The following is a 20,485-nucleotide window of genomic DNA, read 5'->3' on the forward strand; positions in this document are numbered from 1 at the left end:
GATCCGCTCAGCCAAATTTGTCTCGATGATGCTGTTTTAGATTAAATCTTGTTGGAAGACTTGAAAGTGATTTTTTAATCAAATCCTATAAAACAGTTTTTAAGTTATAAAATGTATGTTTTAATTTTGTCTCTGTTGTTAATATGTCTCTCTTTTTATGCTATTGTAATTGCAGGACATATTTGAATTAAGCTTGTAAGCCACCTCTCTTAATTGTTTCTCCGTGAAACATTAGGAATACGTATTTATATATTCTACCTTTCAATAACTATGTATATGCTATTAAGAGCAAACTCTTAAGATACTTCATTTATTCAGTTTATGATTACTCCAATACAGTGACAGAGAAAAATAACATTTATTTACAGTTGTATATTTATATGTGTTTAATGGCTTTCTCTATATTTGTCATCAGCTTCTATAAATATTTTTCTTCAAGGTGAATGATTTTGTGAGGGATAAATTTACACGCAAAGATGGCTCAGTCCCACTCGCAGCAGAAATTCTTGCTGGAAGCTGTGTAAGTACCTTTTGCGGATCTCTACATTGAAAAGACTTGTTTCATATACATATCACAACCGTGCTACACAAGTGTGGACTAAGGCTTCTGTTCACCACAGGTCCCGTTCAAGGGCAGAGTCTACTAGGGCACCTCGGCTTCTCCTAGACAGGTGGACCACTCCTGAGGTGGAAGGGTAAACGTCTCTGGTCTTACTGCCTGTTAAGTCATGCCTGTTAAATTCGCCATTGCTAGCAGTTGGTTTTGCAGGAGAAGTCATTTGTGGCGGAAGTGTTTGGCCTTTGAACAGATCTTTGCTAACCTTTTCTAGAGTTTATTTTTCGTACATTCTTTCCTCATGGCACCCTCTGCTGGGTCAGGCACTGAAATTTATAGTTTGAAATCAGCAACCATAGCTCTCTGCTTTGCTTTACTTCACAAATGCCAGCAACTCTTCAAGTTTCCCAGTGCTTCCAGGAGAAGGATGTGGGAGGTGACTGGCTGAGTGCACTCCGCATTGTCAAAAATGCTTGGAACTAGTATTTCTTTATATGGATGAACAACCTGCATCTTGTTCTTGAGCTCAACAAAACATCATGTCTTGTTTTATTTCATATGCAGGTTTGTTCATGTGAATGTAAATGCCTTAAGTAAGTTAAACTCTTATACAAAGACTGGTGCTATTTAAAGATAAGGTTGGTTAAATAAACGGTCTTTGATCACTAGGGCAATAAATATTGGTATATTTTCCATCTACACCTGTGTTTCTTGTACAAAAGATGAAGTCACTTTTTTTTTTTTTTTAATTCACTTGTTCTGTGCAGGAAATGGTGTTCATAAAATGATCTTTTCTTGAAAAGTCCTTGAGTTTAGAAGTTGGGGAAAACACCCGAGAATATTAAACCTTTGTCTGGAGAGGGCTTATTGTCCTAACATTGAATGGGGTTCCCTGAATATAGCAGGAGCTACAGAGTCCTAGCTCCTGGTAATTCTTAAGAGATGGACGGAATTTGGCTACAGCCTGACTTTCTGTTTGATCACTGACCTGTCAGAGACGGCCAGGTAAGATCCCCTTGTCCTGTAACTTTAGGAGCATTCAGGATGGAAAAAGGGAGCCTTTAATGTCCTCAGTAAAAAGGGCACACAATAATAATCAAAAAGAATATTAGGAGTTGCAGAAATGGCTCTTGCCGGTAAGTACTCGTCCTTTAAAACAACTGTAGTTTCCAGTTGAATAACTAGATTTTCTAATTTTCTATAGGCATAACCATGGGCTATACCTAAGTCCATCCTTGAAGCTATTACAAGGGTCCCGAGAGAGTAGGGCATTTCAGTAGGTCAGGGGGGTTTGGGTTTTTTTTTAGAAGTCAGGTTTTAAACTTTCTGAGAAGACATGATTATATATCTCTAAGAATTTAAAATGGAAAACTAACTATGTGATACTACTCAAGATTTTGGCAATAATCTTGAGGTTTATTTTCTTTATAATGAAAGCATTTTGCCCGCACACAGGCCTGGGTGCCAAGGAGATTGGTCGTGGCACGTATCGTCTGCTGTAGGTGGTCTTGTTTTCTCGTATGTGGTCGCCCATTTCAAACACAAAGCACCGATTGGCATCAGACATGGTGCCTAGTTATTGCAAAGTGGTGCAGCCCTTTTCAAACCTGATCTAAACACAGGCTTAAAATTGGAGCCACTGGGGCTTTACAGCTACTTAAAATATCTGCGAAGTGAGGTTTGCCATCCTTCATCTCAAAGGTGGGGAGACAGTGGTCCTCAGTGTTTCAAGTCTCCTGTTTTGACTCCCCCCTACTCCTCCCTCCCCCCGAGTCATTGCTTTGAGAAGTAAGAGTTTATTTCTCAGGTAAGCAATTCTGTTGGTGGCAAACAATCCAGGTCCTTTAGATATCTGAGTAGTGGGATGGCTGGTTCCACTTCAGCATGTGTTTTTAAAGCAGTAGCAGCATCTTTCTCTGCAGGCTCTGACAGAGTTGTTGTCCCTGTTGTTCAGAGCCAGTCACACACCTCCTTGGAGAGTCCTTGTGAGTACCTCTGCCTCACTGTCCAGTTAGGACTACAGAGGGTTTAAAAGGTAGTGTTGCATGGGCAGTTCCCCTTAGTTCACCCAAGCATTGCCAGGCATTGCCTTTTAAGTCCCTGGGGAGCTCACCTTACTTTATTATCACCGAGAATTAGGAATATGGCTAACTTTTGCACTTAAAACCTCAACTGCTGATTTCTTTGAAGATGGCTTTTTTGTTTATTTTATAATCTGTTTTCTACAAAAACAGGGAAAAGATGCAAGGGGGTCCTTGTCTGCTAACCTCAATCGTCTCCTAGCTAAACTAAGGCTTGTTTTATTATTTTTTTTCTTTAGAAAAACAACAAGAATGATAGTAAATTTGAAGGAAAATGTTGGAGGAAAAAGAATAAAATTGATCTCATTCATTAATTTTTGATATAATGAAATCTGTGACTGAAGAGCTTAAAAAACTCTTTTTAAATACTCTTGTTTCATTGGTGTATGTAAAAGGATGAATCTAGCATTAAACTTACTTTTTGCACTAGTTTAGAGCACTATTAAAAATTTGACCAGTTTTCTGAGCATTTTTGTAGATTGACATTTAACAGTGGTGATATATTCAGCACAGCTCAAGGCTACACTAGGTGCCAAGACTGGGGTTTATAAACTCTCATTCTGAAAGGTGTCTTGTGGTTTGTGTTTTCTGCATAAGTTGGTTTTCTACTTTCTGAATTAGACTAGGAGTTTTAGGAGTTTTGACAACTTGTTTGACAACAGTTTTGACAAGTTGTAGGAGTTTAGGTCTTTGACAAAGACCTGGAGCCTCAGGTGTTCCTGCACAAGATATATACCTTCTGTTTTTTCCATCCTTTCTTTCCTTTCCTCGGTCAGGAGCTCAGCCCTGGAGGGAGATGTGACTTAGGGAGGTCACTGTCAGCAACGGTGGAGGCTCCCAGTAAATGGGGCAGAGGACAGAGGGCCTGTCACCACTACCCATCTCCAGTTAGGTTCCCAGTGACTTTAAACCTGACATGTTACCTCTGAGTACGTTGTTGTGATTGCAGTATTGCTGCTACTTTAAGAAAAAATAACATATGTAATACCATGTGGTCTGTAGGTTACAGTCCTTAAATTCTACAAAGTGAGTCTTCTATGCCTCTAGTGGAATAGAGGGTTGAACTCCTGGGGGCACTGGGATCTTTAGTTTTTGATCCTTTGATCTTAAGCTTGACCGATAAGGAAATACAAATGGTGCCATGACTGGTATCAGGGAAGATATAAATATGATTAATTTATTTGGCATGAAAATCTACATTGAAATGACAAGAAAAGAAATGATATTCACTGGGTGGGAAAATATGTCAAAAAAGGATAAACCTCTGTCTTATAAAGCTTGTATTTAGTAAAAATTATTTGTGTACCAATAAAAATTAATAGTATTCCATAATAATTTTTGGAAACACAAGTGAACATGCTTCCTGAACAATAGTCCTTTGATAATGGATCCACTGTATTTTTCTTTCTTTTTTATTTTAATTTTATATTGGAGTATAGTTGATCAACAATGTTGTGTTAGTTTCGGGTATACAGCAAAGTGATTCAGTTACACATATACATGTATCTATTCTTTTTCAGATTCTTTTCCCATTTAGGTTATTATAGAGTATCAAGCACAGTTTCCTGTGCTATACAGTAGGTCCTTGTTGGTTACCTATTTTAAATATAGTAGTGTGTACATGTCAATCCCCAATTCCCAATCTGTTCCTCCCCCCAGTAACCATAAGTTCCTTCTCTAAGTCTGTGAGTCTGTTTCTGTTTTGTGAGTAAGTTCATTTGTATCTTTTTTTTTTTTTTTTTAGATTCCACACATAAGTGATATCCTATGATATTTATCTTCCTCTGACTTACTTCACTTAGTGTGATTATCTCTAGGTCCATCCATGTTGCTGCAAATGGCATTATTTCATTCTTTTTAATGACTGAGTAATATTCCATTGTATATATGTACCACATCTTCTTTATCCATTCACCTGTTGATGGACATTTAGGTTGCTTCCATGTCTTAGCTATTGTAAACAGCACTGCAGTGAACATTGTGGTGCATGTATCCTTTCAAACCATGTTTTTCTCCGGATATATGCCCAGGAGTGGGATTGCTAGATCATATGGTAGCTCTATTTTTAGTTTTTTAAGGAACCTCCATACTGTTCTCCATAGTGGCTGTACCAATTTGCATTCCCACCAACAGTGTAGGAAGGTTCCCTCTTCTCCACACTCTATCCGGCATTTATTATCTGTAGGTTTTGTGATGATGGCCATTCTGACTAGTGTGAGTTGATATTTCATTGTAGTTTTGATTTGCATTTCTCTACTAATTAGCAGTGTTGAGCATCTTTTTATGTGCCTCTTGGCCATCTGTATGTCTTCTCTGGAGAAATGTCTATTTAGGTCTTCTGCCCATTTTATGATTGAGTTGTTTGTTTTTTTGATATTGAGCCGCATGAGCTGTTTGTAAATTTTGGGGATTAATCCCTTGTCAGTTGCATTGTTTGCAAATATTTTCGCCCATTCTGTGGATTGTCTTTTCATTTTGTTTATGGTTTCCTTTGCTGTGCAAAAGCTTTTGAGTTTCATTAGGTCCCATTTGTTTGTTTCTATTTCCATTACTCTAGGAGATGTATCAGAAAAGATATTGCTGCAATTTATGTCAAAGAGTGTTCTGCCTGCGTTTTCCTCTAAGAGTTCTATAGTGTCCGGTCTTAAATTTAGGTCTTTGATCCATATTGAGTTTATTTTTGTGTATGGCGTTAAAGAATGTTCTAATTTCATGTTTTTATGTGTAGCTGTCCAGTTTTCCCAGCACCATTTATTGAAGAGACTGTCTTTTCTCCATTGTATAGTCTTGCCACCTTTGTCATAGATTAATTGGTCATAGGTGCTTGGGTTTATTTCTGAGTTTTCTATCCTGTTCCATTGATCTATATTTCTTTTTTTGTTCCAGTACCATACTGTTTTGATGACTATAGCTTTGTAGTTTAATCTGAAGTCTGGGAGCCTGATTCCTCCAGCTCCGTTTTTCTTTCTCGAGATTGCTGTGGCTATTCGGGGTCCTTTGTGTCGCCATACAAATTTTAAGATTTTTTGTTCTAGTTCTGTGAAAAATGCTATTGGTAATTTTTCTGTCGAGATACATACATGTGCATTTGGGTGTGGGTATATGTGTAAATATATCTAATGCTTATGGGAGCTTATATTCATTTTAAGTGGGAAGAATAATTGACATGCTCACATCACTGGTTCTGAAAGGGATTGGTGAGAATATCACCATGGAAAAACATGGCATGAAGAGCAATCTTAATTGCTCTCCCCTGCAAGTAAGTGTGACCCTAATATAGTGGCCTATGTTCCCATTATTGTGGTGATTCTCATATACATGGTATTTTTTGCTTGTTAGTACAGCCATGTATCAGATACCATTTTTAAGGAATTTTTGTTTTGTTTTGTTTTGTTTCGCGGTACGCAGACCTCTCACTGTTGTGGCCTCTCCCATTGAGGAGCACAGGCTCCGGACGCGCAGGCTCAGCGGCCATGGCTCACGGGCCCAGCCGCTCTGCGGCACGTGGGATCTTCCTGGACCGGGGCACAAACCCTTGGCCCCTGCATCGGCAGGTGGACTCTCAACCACTGCGCCACCAGGGAAGCCCTTAAGGAACGTTTTTATAACGGTTTATTTTTATTTTTTTTGCATTACGTTCAATTGCAGTTAATTTTTATGATTTTTGTAAAACAAAAAGACACACCCATGTGCCGGACACTTAGTTTAAGATGTCAAACTTGACAAATGCACCCAGAGGCCCTCTTATATTTACCTGTCCCAATAGCTTTTTCCTCCCTCATCTCCCAAGAGATAAAACTATCCTGAAATTGGTGTTTTTCATTCCCATGCCTGTTTTTTATACTTTTTGTGACATCTGAGTGTATCCCTAAGCAAGATGAATGTTTGCTTTTGGATGCTTCATTCTGACCCAGTGCTACAGGAACATAGACCCAATGATTCCCATACTGATGCCTTTGCATTTTTTTCTTACTAATGCCTTGCTTGGAAGAAAAGAATAGTAAATGGGAATATTACTTTTAAGTGCTATAATGTGGCTGGCATACAATGAGTATGTCTTATAGATGTGTGGATATATATGATTTTATATAAATATAGTTGGAATGGTATATTTATGTAACCAAGTGTTATGTAACTTGGAGTTTCTTCACTAAAGTCATTTCTTCAATCCTACCATTTAAACTCATGATGAATACTGAGTAAATTTAAAATTGTAACCCTCCCCACTGCCAATACACACGTTCCCTACCTGCCTTACTGTCCCCGCTCCTCCTCTTCTCCCTAATGGGAATGATTTCAGTGTTTCTCTGTCACTGAGGAGGAGAGGTGTTCTAGTTATCTATCGTTGTATAACAAGTCATCGTACAACTTAGTGGCTTCAAACAGCAATTTATTATTATCTCTCCTGGTTCTGTGGGCTGACTGGGTTCACCTGGGCAGTTCTCCTTTGTGATCTCCATGTGGTGACAGGCAGACAGCAGCTGGGGCTGGAATCATCTGAAGGCTCCACTGGAATAGATGTGCAGGATGGCTCACACTTGGGCTGGCGGTGACGCTCACTGTTGCCTGGGAGCAGCTGGGGCTGTGGTCCAGAGCACCTACTGCGTTCCTCTATTATGTACCTTGAACTTTTCAAACCTCAGCTGCTTGATTCTAAGAAAGCTTCCCACAAGCAGGCATTCTAAGAGTCCTGGGCAGAAACTGCAAAACTTCTTATGACCTAGCTTTCAGTAGCACTTCTTCTGCATTCTACTGGTCAAACAAGCCACTTAGCCCAGCCTGGATTCAAGAGGAGAGAAATTAGACTCTACCTCTCAATGAGAAGAATAGCCAAGAATCTTTAAACTACCACTGGAGGGTTCAATAAGCAGTGTTGTAGGATGGGAACATCCTCATTGCCCTCCACTTTATGAAGATTTCATAGTGAATCACATGTCTTCTCCAAGGACCTGTTGCTGATTCTGGAACCCATTCCTGTCCCACATTGCTCTTGGTTGAAGGGAGCAGAAACTTACTAAAGAAAATAACTAAATGAAAGTCTCCCTGAAGGGTGTACATGAAATGAAATCAAAGGCGCTTGAGAATTGAGGCAGCTCTGTGCACTGGCAACTTTCTCTATTTTCTCTGGGCCTTCTTGGTCTCTCTCACAGGGACTTTGCATCTCTCTGCATATTTTTTTAAGACTTTACTTTCTTAAGAGCAGTTTTTGATTCACAATTTTGAGAGAAAGATACAGAGATTTCCCATATACCCCCTGTCCCCACACGCGCATAGCCTCCCCATTACCAGCATCCCCACCAGAGTGGTACATTTGTTACAGTTGATGAATCTACATTGGCACATTAGTCATTCAAAGTCCATGGTTTACCTTAGGGTCCATTCATGGTGTCATGCATTCTACGGGCTTGGACAAATGTATGACATATATGCATCATTATGATACCATGCAGAGTGTTCTCACTGCCCTGAAAATCCTCTGTGCTCTGCCTCCCTGCCCCACCCCTAGCAACCGTTGATCTTTGTACTGTCTCCATGGTTTTACCTTTTCCAGAATGTCTTATGTTTGGAACCATACAGTTTTGTAGTCCTTGCAGATTGACTCCTTTCACTTAGTAATGTGCATTTAAGGTTCCTTCATGTCTTTTCATGGCCTCATAGCTCATTTCTTTTCAGCACTCAGTAATATTTCTTTGAGTGTACCACAGTTTATTTATCTGTTCACCTACTGAAGGACATCTTGGTTTCTTCCAAGTTTTGGCACTTGTAAATAAAACTGCCGTAAAGAACCTTGTGCCAGGTTTTTGTTGAAAACGTAAGTTTTCAACTCCTTTGGGTAAATACCAGGGAGTGCAATTGTTGGATCTTACTGTAAGAGTATGTTTAGTTTTATAAGAAACCTCCAAGCTGTCTTCCGAAGTGGCTGTACCATTTTGCATCCCTACCAGCAAGGAAGTAGAGTTCTGTTGCTCCACATCCTTGCCAGCATTTGGTGTTGTCAGTGTTCTGTGCATCTTTTTACTTCACTGATTCATTTCTTCTCGTCCTCATGGTGTTCACTTCCTCAAGAATTCCTGTCATGCTTTTACTGGCCAGCTGGGCGCTCACCCTACAGTATGATCTTCAGCTTCTTTTCATCCTCAGCCCTAGCTAATTGCTCAATTTTGTTTTGTTTTTCATTTAATTCTTGAGAGGAAATTTGATTGGCATTCCTCATCTTTGTGTGCCCGGTTGTAGAGCAGTAGTCATGACCCACCCAAATATTAATAACTTTGCTTAACAAATCCATTTGTTTCAACTATTTATAAATGTGTTCAAACCCTTCTTGTACCATTTTGGTTTTAGCTTGAATTCTGTAAGTATCCTGTGAATAGTAGTTTAGGTACTTTTGTTATAAAATATACCCAAAGCCTTATTCCTTATGTCTGAGCTTGAAATCACTTGAGATTTCAAACCCAGTCATATCAAACCAGGAAGAAAATTTCCTCATGTAATGAACACATATGCTCTGGCAATCAGAGTGGTTGAGTCAGAGTGCCTCAAGTGGATTTAAGTCGTACTTTTGTGATCTTTCTCCTCCCAGGGCTTTCTGTGGAGATGTGGCCTCATGGTGTAGTTTTCTGTGAAAGTCTCTGTGCACATATACTACTTAATAAATATAGAATGATATGAGGCTCAGTCATTAAGTTGTATTTCTGTGAGGCTGCTGTGTAACGTGTCAAGTAGCCATGATTTATTATGTGTTATAATGATGCTATGGAAATAAGGTTATTATTTTTTTAATGCTTAACATCATTATAATTTATTTGTAGTTTAATGAAAATCTAATGTTTAGTTACATTGTTTTCAAATTTTGTTATTATTATTTGGAGTATCTCTGGGAGATTTTTTTGCATACCCCCAAAATGTAAGATCATATTGTAAGGTTTTTTTTACCCCCAATGGTAATTTATAGTTTAATAGATGACTTCCAACATGATTCTAGTGAATTAACTTATCCTTGTTTCATAAGCTTTACATTATTTAAGATACTTTTCATTCATTTCTGTATTTTTACAAACGAAAATAGTACCCAACATACATATTTTATTTTATTTATTTATTTAATATTTATTTATTTATTTGGTTGCACCAGGTCTTAGCTGTGGCTCGTGGGCTCCTTAGTTGTGGCTCACCGGCTCCTTAGTTATGGCTCGCCAGCTCCTTAGTTGCGGCACATGAGTTCGTTAGTTGCGGTTTGTGGGCTTCTTAGTTGCGGCTTGCCGCCTCCTTAGTTGCAGCATGCAAACTCTTAGTTGCAACATGCATGTGGGATCTAGTTCCCTGTCCAGGGATCGAACCCGGGTCCCCTGCATTGGGAGTGTGGAGTCTTAACCACTGTGCCATCAGGGAAGTCCCCAAACATACGTATTTTAGTCAAGTTCATATCATAAACATTTTCTGTCTTTCAACATATGTTATAATTGTGATTATTAAGAAAAAATAACCATATTAAAGCTAGGGTAGAAAACAAAGCAAAAGAAACTGCCCATAATTCTTCAATTCTCATATCATAAGTTTTCTTAATCTGTACTTAATGCTTTATCCCTGACTTCCAGCTCTACTGACTGCAAGGCTTAAGAGACTATATCAGGTATTATGTATGACCTGTTGTCTTTGTCAAATGTGGTCCTGCTTTGCCACTTGAGCTTTTCCTTTATAACTGTGCTGACAGCTAATTGTATCCTGGGGACCTTGGGTAAATGTTGATGGAACTGAGACATCTATAAATGTGCAGGACAGGACCCCTGTCTCACTGTTATGCTCTGTATCTAGCCTTGTGTCTGACACATGGGAGAGGCTTAAAAATAGTTGTGGAATGAATAAATGCTTGACTAGAAGGTGTTGGTGATGAGGGCAGTAAACATAAGGTAGTCATTTGATACACTCTGTTGCTGTTACCTTCCTTATAGATGGGCAGTGAAGACACAATGCCTCCAGAGATTGGAGCAGGGCACAGGAATTGATGGACCTTAAGGAATAGCTGTAACATGCCTACATATGTACATACCCAGGATGTTTCACAAGTAATGTTTTCATTGGTCACTCAGGAAAGGAGCCAAAAAGCTTCTATTTATTTTATTTGGCTTCATTTCTAAAAATGGTAAATAAACTAACACACAAATATATGCAGAACCTTAAGAACAGGATGAAGATAAACAACTTGGGGCACTGGTATAACTTATTCATTATTGCTTATGGTCTTAGTAGAAAAGATTTTATCGAATGGTTAACATGTGAAATTATGTCAGAATCATGAAGGAATCATATAAAAGAGTGGCTTTAAAAAAAAGACTAACAACAGTGAGATACCACTATACGCCTTTTAGAACGGGTGAAATCCAGAACACTGACGATATCAAAGGCTGGTGAGGATGTGGAGCAACAGGAACTCTCATTTGTTGCTGGTAGGAATGCAAAATGGTGCAGCCACTTTGGAAGACAGTTTGGAAGTTTCTTACAAAACTAAACGTACTCTCATAGTAAGATCCAATAATTGCATTCCTTGGTATCTACCCAAAGAAGTTGAAAACTTATGTTTTCAGCAAAAACCTTTACAGCTGCTACAAACTGTATGGTTCGAACTATAGGACATTCTGGGAAAGGCAAAACTACGGAGACAGCAGAAGGATCAGTTGTTGCCAGGAGTTGGGGGGGAGGGAGGGATGAACAGGCAGAGCACAGAGGATTTTTAGGGCAGTGAAAATACTCTGTATGATATTATAATGATGGTAATATGTTGTTAAACATTTTTCTAAACCCATAGAAGATGCAACTCCAAGAGCGAACCTTAATTAAACTCTGGATTTTGGAGGATTATGAAAATAATTTTGCTCCATCACAGTTTGCCCAGTAAGTCTTCTGGGGGATAGGACTAAGGCACTGGGCTGCGATAAGAATTCTATGGCCTGCCTGCTTCTATGAAAAGTTCTTCCTCCATACTTTTACTTGAACTTGGAGCAAAAATAAAAGGTATCTGATGACAGTAAGGGTTCATAGCACTGGCCTACCTGGCTAAGGGCTGCCTTTGATGGCTCAGAAATGTCATCTTACTAGAAGCAGGTTCATCTCGTGATAGACACTGAGCCAGCCAGATGTCTCTCTTCTGTTTTCCTCCCTTCCCCTTCATTGTGAAAGTCTCGGAGTTATTTGACTCAACACAGTTCAAACGCTGAACCATCCTTCTGGTTTTCTAATAAATAGGGGAGGGGTTTGTTATGATATGAAGATATGAACAAAGATTCGGTCACAGCTTTCATACAGTTAAGATACTTTAGACATTGAAGGTCTGTAAATCATTAAGAAATTCTGGTAGTAGTAGTCAAAATAGACATGTATAATAGGCAGAGCCCAAATGTGAATGTATTTGACAGCTCTGTAACTTAATTACTTTTTAATGTCAGACGAACAGATTCCACTTTGGTTTCTTGGCCAGGCTTCTATAGGCCTGTTAAAACCCTATGAAGTTGAAAATTTGAAACTTAGTATTCGTAAAACATGTAAACAGAGTACCCTTTTTCTCTCTTACCATGTAGTTAAGAAATTAAGAATAGGAAATTTCAATTTGGTATCTGTCTCAAAAACAGTTAAGTGGTGAGAATCTATTTTCAAAGTTCTTAACAGTCAAGTCACAGAATTTTTTTACTTAAGAGCTTAATTTACACATCACATCAAAGGAGAAAATCCCATACTGCTTTGTGTTAGAGGCATGCATTTAGTCAGTTTAACTAGGTGTATTCGTTTTTAGGGCTGCCATAACAAAATGCCACAGGCTGCATGGCTTAAACAACAGAAATTTTTTTTCTCACACTTATAGAAGCAGGAAGTCCAAGATCAAGGTGTCTGCAGGTTTGATTTTCTTCTGAAGCCTCTCTCCTTTGCTTGCAGGTGGCCATTTTCTCACTGTGTCCTCACATGGTTACCCCTCAATCTGTGTGTTATCTTTATCCTGATCTCTTCTTCTAAGGACTCCAGTCATGTTGAATTAGGGCACACCCATATGACCTTGTTTTACCTTAATTACCTCTTTAAAGGCCTCTCTCCAAATATAGTCACATCAGAAGTACAGGGTTAGGTCTTCAGCATATGAATTTTGGAGGGACACAATGCAGCCCATAACACTAGGGGTTAAGATAAAGATTCTTTTCTCAACTGCAATAAGGACTCAAGTTCTTGACTGAAGCAGGGTGATGACCCCTCGTGAGGGCACTGGGTCTGACACTTTCCCTTCAGAGCTTGATAGAGTGAGTGGCATCTCGGCCTCATGCCTCTCACATTTGCCAGCTTCTCTGTGAGGTTGCGAGCACCTGCCTGTCTTCAGTATTTGTGAACAGCAGCTGAGTGCCATTGGGCACTGTGTTTTAATTTAATTCACCCACTGTTATTTGCAGAATATCTGTTTTGTACATGTGATCTTTATAGACCGTGATAATACCCGCACTGCGTACAAATTATTTTCATGTCTCCATTTAACATTGGAGTAGAGAGTAAATGGAAAATATGTTGAAGCTTAGATTTCTTAAGAAATCTGTTTTCCAATTTATTCAGATATCATTCCATTATCACTTGAGTATTCATTTTATATGTAATGTAAATCATTAGACATTTACTAGTGTAGACCTTTTTTTGTAGTTACAATTTTATTTGTATCAAAATAATCAAAATAATGTACTTGGGTTTTAGTTTAAAAAAATTAAATTCCATATCTTCATATTAATCTATTTTTGACACATTTAAGAACACACTTTAGAATGTCACTGTGCAATTAGATATTCTTAGCACATGTCACTTGTGAAAAGCACTTTAAATCTAAGTACATTCAATTGAGCATAATTAGAATATCAAGATACATATTCTTCGTATACATTTTGCCACTTAATTTTTTAAGTAGCTATAAGTATCTACCATGTGAATTCAAATTAAAGGGAGGTGATTAAATTACAGTTATAGTTAATGCTTTTAGTTTAAAATATAGCAGGAATAACACCATTTTTAAAAAAATACACTGCTACGTTTTCTGTGGACAGCAGATTGAGGACAGAATCGATTTTTTGTTGTTGTTACATGCAAGACTGTTAGTATTCTCTGCATATTCTCAAGACTGTTGCCGAGAATGGTGGGGGGAGGGGCAGGAGTCACAAGGGCTTTTTCGTCTTGTGAGTTCTTTTTTTTTTTTTTTTTTTTTAAATTTTATTTTATTTTATTTTTTTGCTTTATAACAAATTTAATCAGTTATACATATACATATGTTTCCATATCCCCTCCCTTTTGCGTCTCCCTCCCACCCTCCCTATCCCACCCCTCCAGGCGGTCACAAAGTACCAAGCTGATCTCCCTGTGCTATGCGGCTGCTTCCCACTAGCTATTTACCTCACGTTTGGTAGTGTATATATGTCCATGCCGCTCTTTCACTTTGTCACAGCTTACCCTTCCCCCTCCCCATATCCTCAAGTCCATTCTCTAGTAGGTCTGTGTCTTTATTCCTGTCTTACCCCTATGTTCTTCATGACATTTTTTTTTCTTAAATTCCATATATATGTGTTAGCATACAGTATTTGTCTTTCTCTTTCTGACTTACTTCACTCTGTATGACAGACTCTAGGTCTATCCACCTCATTACAAATAGCTCAATTTCATTTCTTTTTATGGCTGAGTAATATTCCATTGTATATATGTGCCACATCTTCTTTATCCATTCATCCGATGATGGACACTTAGGTTGTTTCCATCTCCGGGCTATTGTAAATAGGGCTGCTATGAACATTTTGGTACATGTCTCTTTTTGAATTATGGTTTTCTCAGGGTATATGCCCAGTAGTGGGATTGCTGGGTCATATGGTAGTTCTATTTGTAGTTTTTTAAGGAACCTCCATACCGTTCTCCATAGCGGCTGTACCAATTCACATTCCCACCAGCAGTGCAAGAGTGTTCCCTTTTTTCCACACCCTCTCCAGCATTTATTGTTTCTAGATTTTTTGATGATGGCCATTCTGACTGGTGTGAGGTGATATCTCATTGTAGTTTTGATTTGCATTTCTCTAATGAGTAAAGATGTTGAGCATCCTTTCATGTGTTTGTTGGCAGTCTGTATATCTTCTGTGGAGAAATGTCTATTTAGGTCTTCTGCCCATTTTTGGATTGGGTTGTTTGTTTTTTTGCTATTGAGCTGCATGAGCTGCTTATAAATTTTGGAGATTAATCCTTTGTCAGTTGCTTCATTTGCAAATATTTTCTCCCATTCTGAGGGTTGTCTTTTGGTCTTGTTTATGGTTTCCTTTGCTGTGCAAAAGCTTTTAAGTTTCATTAGGTCCCATGTGTTTATTTTTGTCTTTATTTCCATTTCTCTAGGAGGTGGGTCTAAAAGGATCTTGCTGTGATTTATGTCATAGAGTGTTCTGCCTATGTGTTCCTCTAAGAGTTTGATAGTGTCTGGCCTTACATTTAGGTCTTTAATCCATTTTGAGCTTATTTTTGTGTATGGTGTTAGGGAGTGATCTAATCTCATACTTTTACATGTCCCTATCCAGTTTTCCCAGCACCACTTATTGAAGAGACTGTCCTTTCTCCACTGTACATTCCTGCCTCCTTTATCAAAGATAAGGTGACCATATGTCCGTGGGTTTAACTCTGGGCTTTCTATCCTGTTCCATTGATCTATCTTTCTGTTTTTGTGCCAGTACCATACTGTCTTGATTACTGTAGCTTTGTAGTATAGTCTGAAGTCAGGGAGCCTGATTCCTCCAGCTCCATTTTTCGTTCTCAAGATTGCTTTGGCTATTCGGGGTCTTTTGTGTTTCCATACAAATTGTGAAATTTTTTGTTCTAGTTCTGTGAAAAATGCCAGTGGTAGTTTGATAGGGATTGCATTGAACCTGTAGATTGCTTTGGGTAGTAGAGTCATTTTCACAATGTTGATTCTTCCAATCCAAGAACATGGTACATCTCTCCATCTATTTGTATCATCTTTAATTTCTTTCATCAGTGTCTTATAATTTTCTGCATACAGGTCTTTTGTGTCCTTAGGTAGGTTTATTCCTAGATATTTTATTCTTTTTGTTGCAATGGTAAATGGGAGTGTTTCCTTGATTTCACTTTCAGATTTTTCATCATCAGTATATAGGAATGCCAGAGATTTCTGTGCATTAATTTTGTATCCTGCAACTTTACCAAATTCATTGATTAACTCTAGTAGTTTTCTGGTAGCATCTTTAGGATTCTCTATGTATAGTATCATGTCATCTGCAAACAGTGACAGCTTTACTTCTTCTTTTCCAATTTGGATTCCTTTTATTTCCTTTTCTTCTCTGATTGCTGTGGCTAAAACTTCCAAAACTAGGTTGAATAAGAGTGGTGAAAGTGGGCAACCTTGTCTAGTTCCTGATCTTAGTGGAAATGGTTTCAGTTTTTCACCATTGAGGACGATGCTGGCTGTGGGTTTGTCATATATGGCCTTTATTATGTTGAGGAAAGTTCCCTCTATGCCTACTTTCTGCAGGGTTTTTATCATAAATGGGTGTTGAATTTTGTCGAAAGCTTTCTCTGCATCTATTGAGATGATCATATGGTTTTTCTCCTTCAATTTGTTAATATGGTGTATCACGTTGATTGATTTGCGTATATTGAAGAATCCTTGCATTCCTGGAATAAACCCCACTTGATCATGGTGTATGATCCTTTTAATGTGCTGTTGGATTCTGTTTGCTAGTATTTTGTTGAGGATTTTTGCATCTATGTTCATCAGTGATATTGGCCTGTAGTTTTCTTTCTTTGTGACATCCTTGCCTGGTTTTGGTATCAAGGTGATGGTGGCCTCGTAGAATGAGTTTGGGAGTGTTCCTCCCTCTGCTATATTTTGGAAGAGTTTCAGAAGGATAGGTGTTAGCTCTTCTCTAAATGCTTGATAGAATTCGCCTGTGAAGCCATCTGGTCCTGGGCTTTTGTTTGTTAGAAGATTTTTTATCACAGTTTCAATTTCAGTGCTTGTGATTGGTCTGTTCATATTTTCTATTTCTTCCTGATTCAGTCTTGGCAGGTTGTGCATTTCTAAGAATTTGTCCATTTCTTCCAGGTTGTCCATTTTATTGGCATAGAGTTGCTTATAGTAATCTCTCATGATCTTTTGTATTTCTGTAGTGTCAGTTGTTACTTCTCCTTTTTCATTTCTAATTCTATTGATTTGAGTCTTCTCCCTTTTTTTCTTGATGAGTCTGGCTAATGGTTTATCAATTTTGTTTATCTTCTCAAAGAACCAGCTTTTAGTTTTATTGATCTTTGCTATCGTTTCCTTCATTTCTTTTTCATTTATTTCTGATCTGATTTTTATGATTTCTTTCCTTCTGCTAACTTTGGGATGTTTTTGTTCTTCTTTCTCTAATTGCTTTAGGTGCAAGGTTAGGTTGTTTATTCGAGATGTTTCCTGTTTCTTAAGGTGGGATTGTATTGCTATAAACTTCCCTCTTAGAACTGCTTTTGCTGCATCCCATAGGTTTTGGGTCGTCGTGTCTCCATTGTCATTTGTTTCTAGGTATTTTTTAATTTCCTCTTTGATTTCTTCAGTGATCACTTCGTTATTAAGTAGTGTATTGTTTAGCCTCCATGTGTTTGTATTTTTTACAGCTCTTTTCCTGTAATTGATATCTAGTCTCATAGCATTGTGGTCGGAAAAGATACTTGATACAATTTCAATTTTCTTAAATTTACCAAGGCTTGATTTGTGACCCAAGATATGATCTATCCTGGAGAATGTTCCATGAGCACTTGAGAAAAATGTGTATTCTGTTGTTTTTGGATGGAATGTCCTATAAATATCAATTAAGTCCATCTTGTTTAATGTATCATTTAAAGCTTGTGTTTCCTTATTTATTTTCATTTTGGCTGATCTGTCCATTGGTGAAAGTGGGGTGTTAAAGTCCCCTACTATGATTGTGTTACTGTCGATTTCTCCTTTTATGGCTGTTAGTATTTGCCTTATGTATTGAGGTGCTCCTATGTTTGGTGCATAAATATTTACAATTGTTATATCTTCTTCTTGGATCGATCCCTTGATCATTATGTAGTGTCCTTCTTTGTCTCTTCTAGTAGTCCTTATTTTAAAGTCTATTTTGTCTGATATGAGAATTGCTACTCCAGCTTTCTTTTGGTTTCCATTTGCATGGAATATCTTTTTCCATCCCCTTACTTTCAGTCTGTATGTGTCTCTAGGTCTGAAGTGGGTCTCTTGTAGACAGCATATAGATGGGTCTTGTTTTTGTATCCATTCAGCCACTCTGTGTCTTTTGGTGGGAGCATTTAGTCCATTTACGTTTAAGGTAATTATCGATATGTATGTTCCTATTCCCATTTTCTTAATTGTTTTGGGTTCATTATTGTAGGTCTTTTCCTTCTGTTGTGTTTCTTGCCTAGAGAAGTTCCTTTAGCATTTGTTGTAAAGCTGGTTTGGTGGTGCTGAACTCTCTCAGCTTTTGCTTGTCTGTAAACGTTTTAATTTCTCCATCAAATCTGAATGAGATCCTTGCTGGGTAGAGTAATCTTGGTTGCAGGTTTTTCTCCTTCATCACTTTAAGTATGTCCTGCCACTCCCTTCTGGCTTGTAGAGTTTCTGCTGAGAGATCAGCTGTTATCCTGATGGGGATTCCCTTGTGTGTTATTTGTTGTTTTTGCCTTGCTGCTTTTAATATGATTTCTTTGTGTTTAATTTTTGACAGTTTGATTAATATGTGTCTTGGCGTATTTCTCCTTGGATTTATTCTGTATGGGACTCTCTGTGCCTCCTGGACTTGATTAACTATTTCCTTTCCCATATTAGGGAAGTTTTCAACTATAATCTCTTCAAATATTTTCTCAGTCCCTTTCTTTTTCTCTTCTTCTTCTGGAACCCCTATAATTCGAATGTTGGTGCGTTTAATGTTGTCCCAGAGGTCTCTGAGACTGTCCTCTGTTCTTTTCATTCTTTTTTCTTTATTTTGCTCTGCAGCAGTTATTTCCACTATTTTATCTTCCACCTCACTTATCCGTTCCTCTGCCTCAGTTATTCTGCTATTGATCCCATCTAGAGTATTTTTTATTTCATTTATTGTGTTTTTAATCGATGCTTGATTCATCTTTAGTTCTTCTAGGTCCTTGTTAACTGTTTCTTGCATTTTGTCTATTCTATTTCCAAGATTTTGGATCTGGGAAATAGAATCTTGGATCATCTTTACCATCATTATTCTGAATTCTTTTTCAGGTAGAGTGCCTATTACCTCTTCATTTGTTAGGTCTGGTGGGTTTTTATCTTGCTCCTTCTCCTGCTGTGTGTTTTTCTGTCTTCTCATTTTGCTTATGTTACTGTGTTTGGGGTCTCCTTTTTGCAGGCTGCAGGTTCGTAGTTCCTGTTGTTTTTGGTGTCTGTCCCCAGTGGCTAAGGTTGGTTTAGTGGGTTGTGTAGGCTTCCTGGTGGAGGGGACTAGTGCCTGTGTTCTGGTGGATGAGGCTGGATCTTGTCTTTCTGGTGGGCAGGTCCACGTCTGGTGGTGTGTTTTGGGGTGTCTGTGGACTTTTTATGATTTTAGGCCACCTCTCTGCTAATGGGTGGCGTTGTGTTCCTGTCTTGCTAGTTGTTTGGCTCAGGGTGTCCAGCACTGTAGCCTGCTGGTCGTTGAGTGAAGCTGGGTGCTGGTGTTGAGATGGAGATCTCTGGAAGATTTTCGCCGTTTGATATTATGTGGAGCTGGGAGGTCTCTTGTGGACCAGTGTCCTGAAGTTGGCTCTCCCACCTCAGAGGCACAGCACTGACTCCGGGCTCCTCAATTTGGGATGATTTGTTGTCTATTCATGTATTCCACAGATGCAGGATACATCAAGTTGATTGTGGAGCTTTAATCCGCTGCTTCTGAGGCTGCTGGGAGAGGTTTCCCTTTCTCTTCTTTGTTCTCACAGTTCCTGGGTCTCAGCTTTGGATTTGGCCCCGCCTCTGCGTGTAGGTAGCCGGAGGGCGTCTGCTCTTCGCTCAGATAGGACAGGGTTAAAGGAGCAGCCTCTTCGGGGACTCTGGCTCACTCAGGCCGGGAGGGAGGGAGGGGCACGGAGTGCGGGGCGAGCCTGCAGCGGCAGAGGTCGGCGTGACGTTGCACCAGCCCGAGGCGCGCCGTGCGTTCTCCCAGGGAAGCCGCCCCTGGATCCCGGGACCCCGGCAGTGGCGGGCTGCACAGGCTCCCGGAAGGGCGGTGTGGGCAGTGACCTGCGCTCGCACACAGGCTTCTTGGCGGCGGCAGCAGCAGCCCCAGCGTCCCACGCCCGTCACTGGGCTCCGCGCTTTCAGTCGCGACTCGCGCCCGTCTGTGGAGCCCCTTTAAGCAGCGCTCTTAATCCCCTCTCCTCGCGCACCAGGAAACCAAGAGGGAAGAAAAAGTCTCTTGCCTCTTCGGCAGCTCCAGAGTTTTCACGGACACCCTCCCGGCTAGCTGTGGCACATTAGCCCCCTTCAGGCTGAGTTCTCGCCGCCAGCCCCAGTCCTCTCCCTGCGCTCTGACCGAAGCCCGAGCCTCAGCTTCCAGCGCTGCGCGCCCCGGCGGGCGAGCAGACAAGCCTCTCGGGCTGGTGAGTGCCGCTCGGCACCGATCCTCTGTGTGCGGATCTCTCCGCTTTGCCCTACCCAGGTATGTGGGGGGTTTCTTGCCTTTTGGGAGGTCTGGGGTCTTCTGCCAGCGTTCAGTAGGTGTTCTGTAGGAGTTGTTCCACGTGTAGCTGTATTTCTGGTGTATCCGTGGGGAGGAAGGTGATCTCCGCGTCTTACTCTTCCGCCATCTTACCCGGAAGTCCCTTGTGAGTTCTT

At 39.6% G+C, this 20,485-nt stretch overlaps 1 protein-coding gene across 1 annotated transcript in view; it reads left to right on the forward strand.

The window, feature by feature from the left end:
- Positions 1 to 20,485, forward strand: part of SLC25A13 (solute carrier family 25 member 13) — a 214,097-nt gene that overhangs the window by 153,096 nt on the left and 40,516 nt on the right. Inside the window, 1 exon segment of the mRNA XM_082633147.1 lies at positions 440 to 520. Within this exon segment, the coding sequence (XP_082489273.1) occupies positions 440 to 520 (81 nt within the window).

The sequence above is a fragment of the Mesoplodon mirus genome (assembly GCF_964341445.2).
Source record: "Mesoplodon mirus genome assembly, chromosome: 9".
NCBI lineage: Eukaryota > Metazoa > Chordata > Mammalia > Artiodactyla > Ziphiidae > Mesoplodon > Mesoplodon mirus.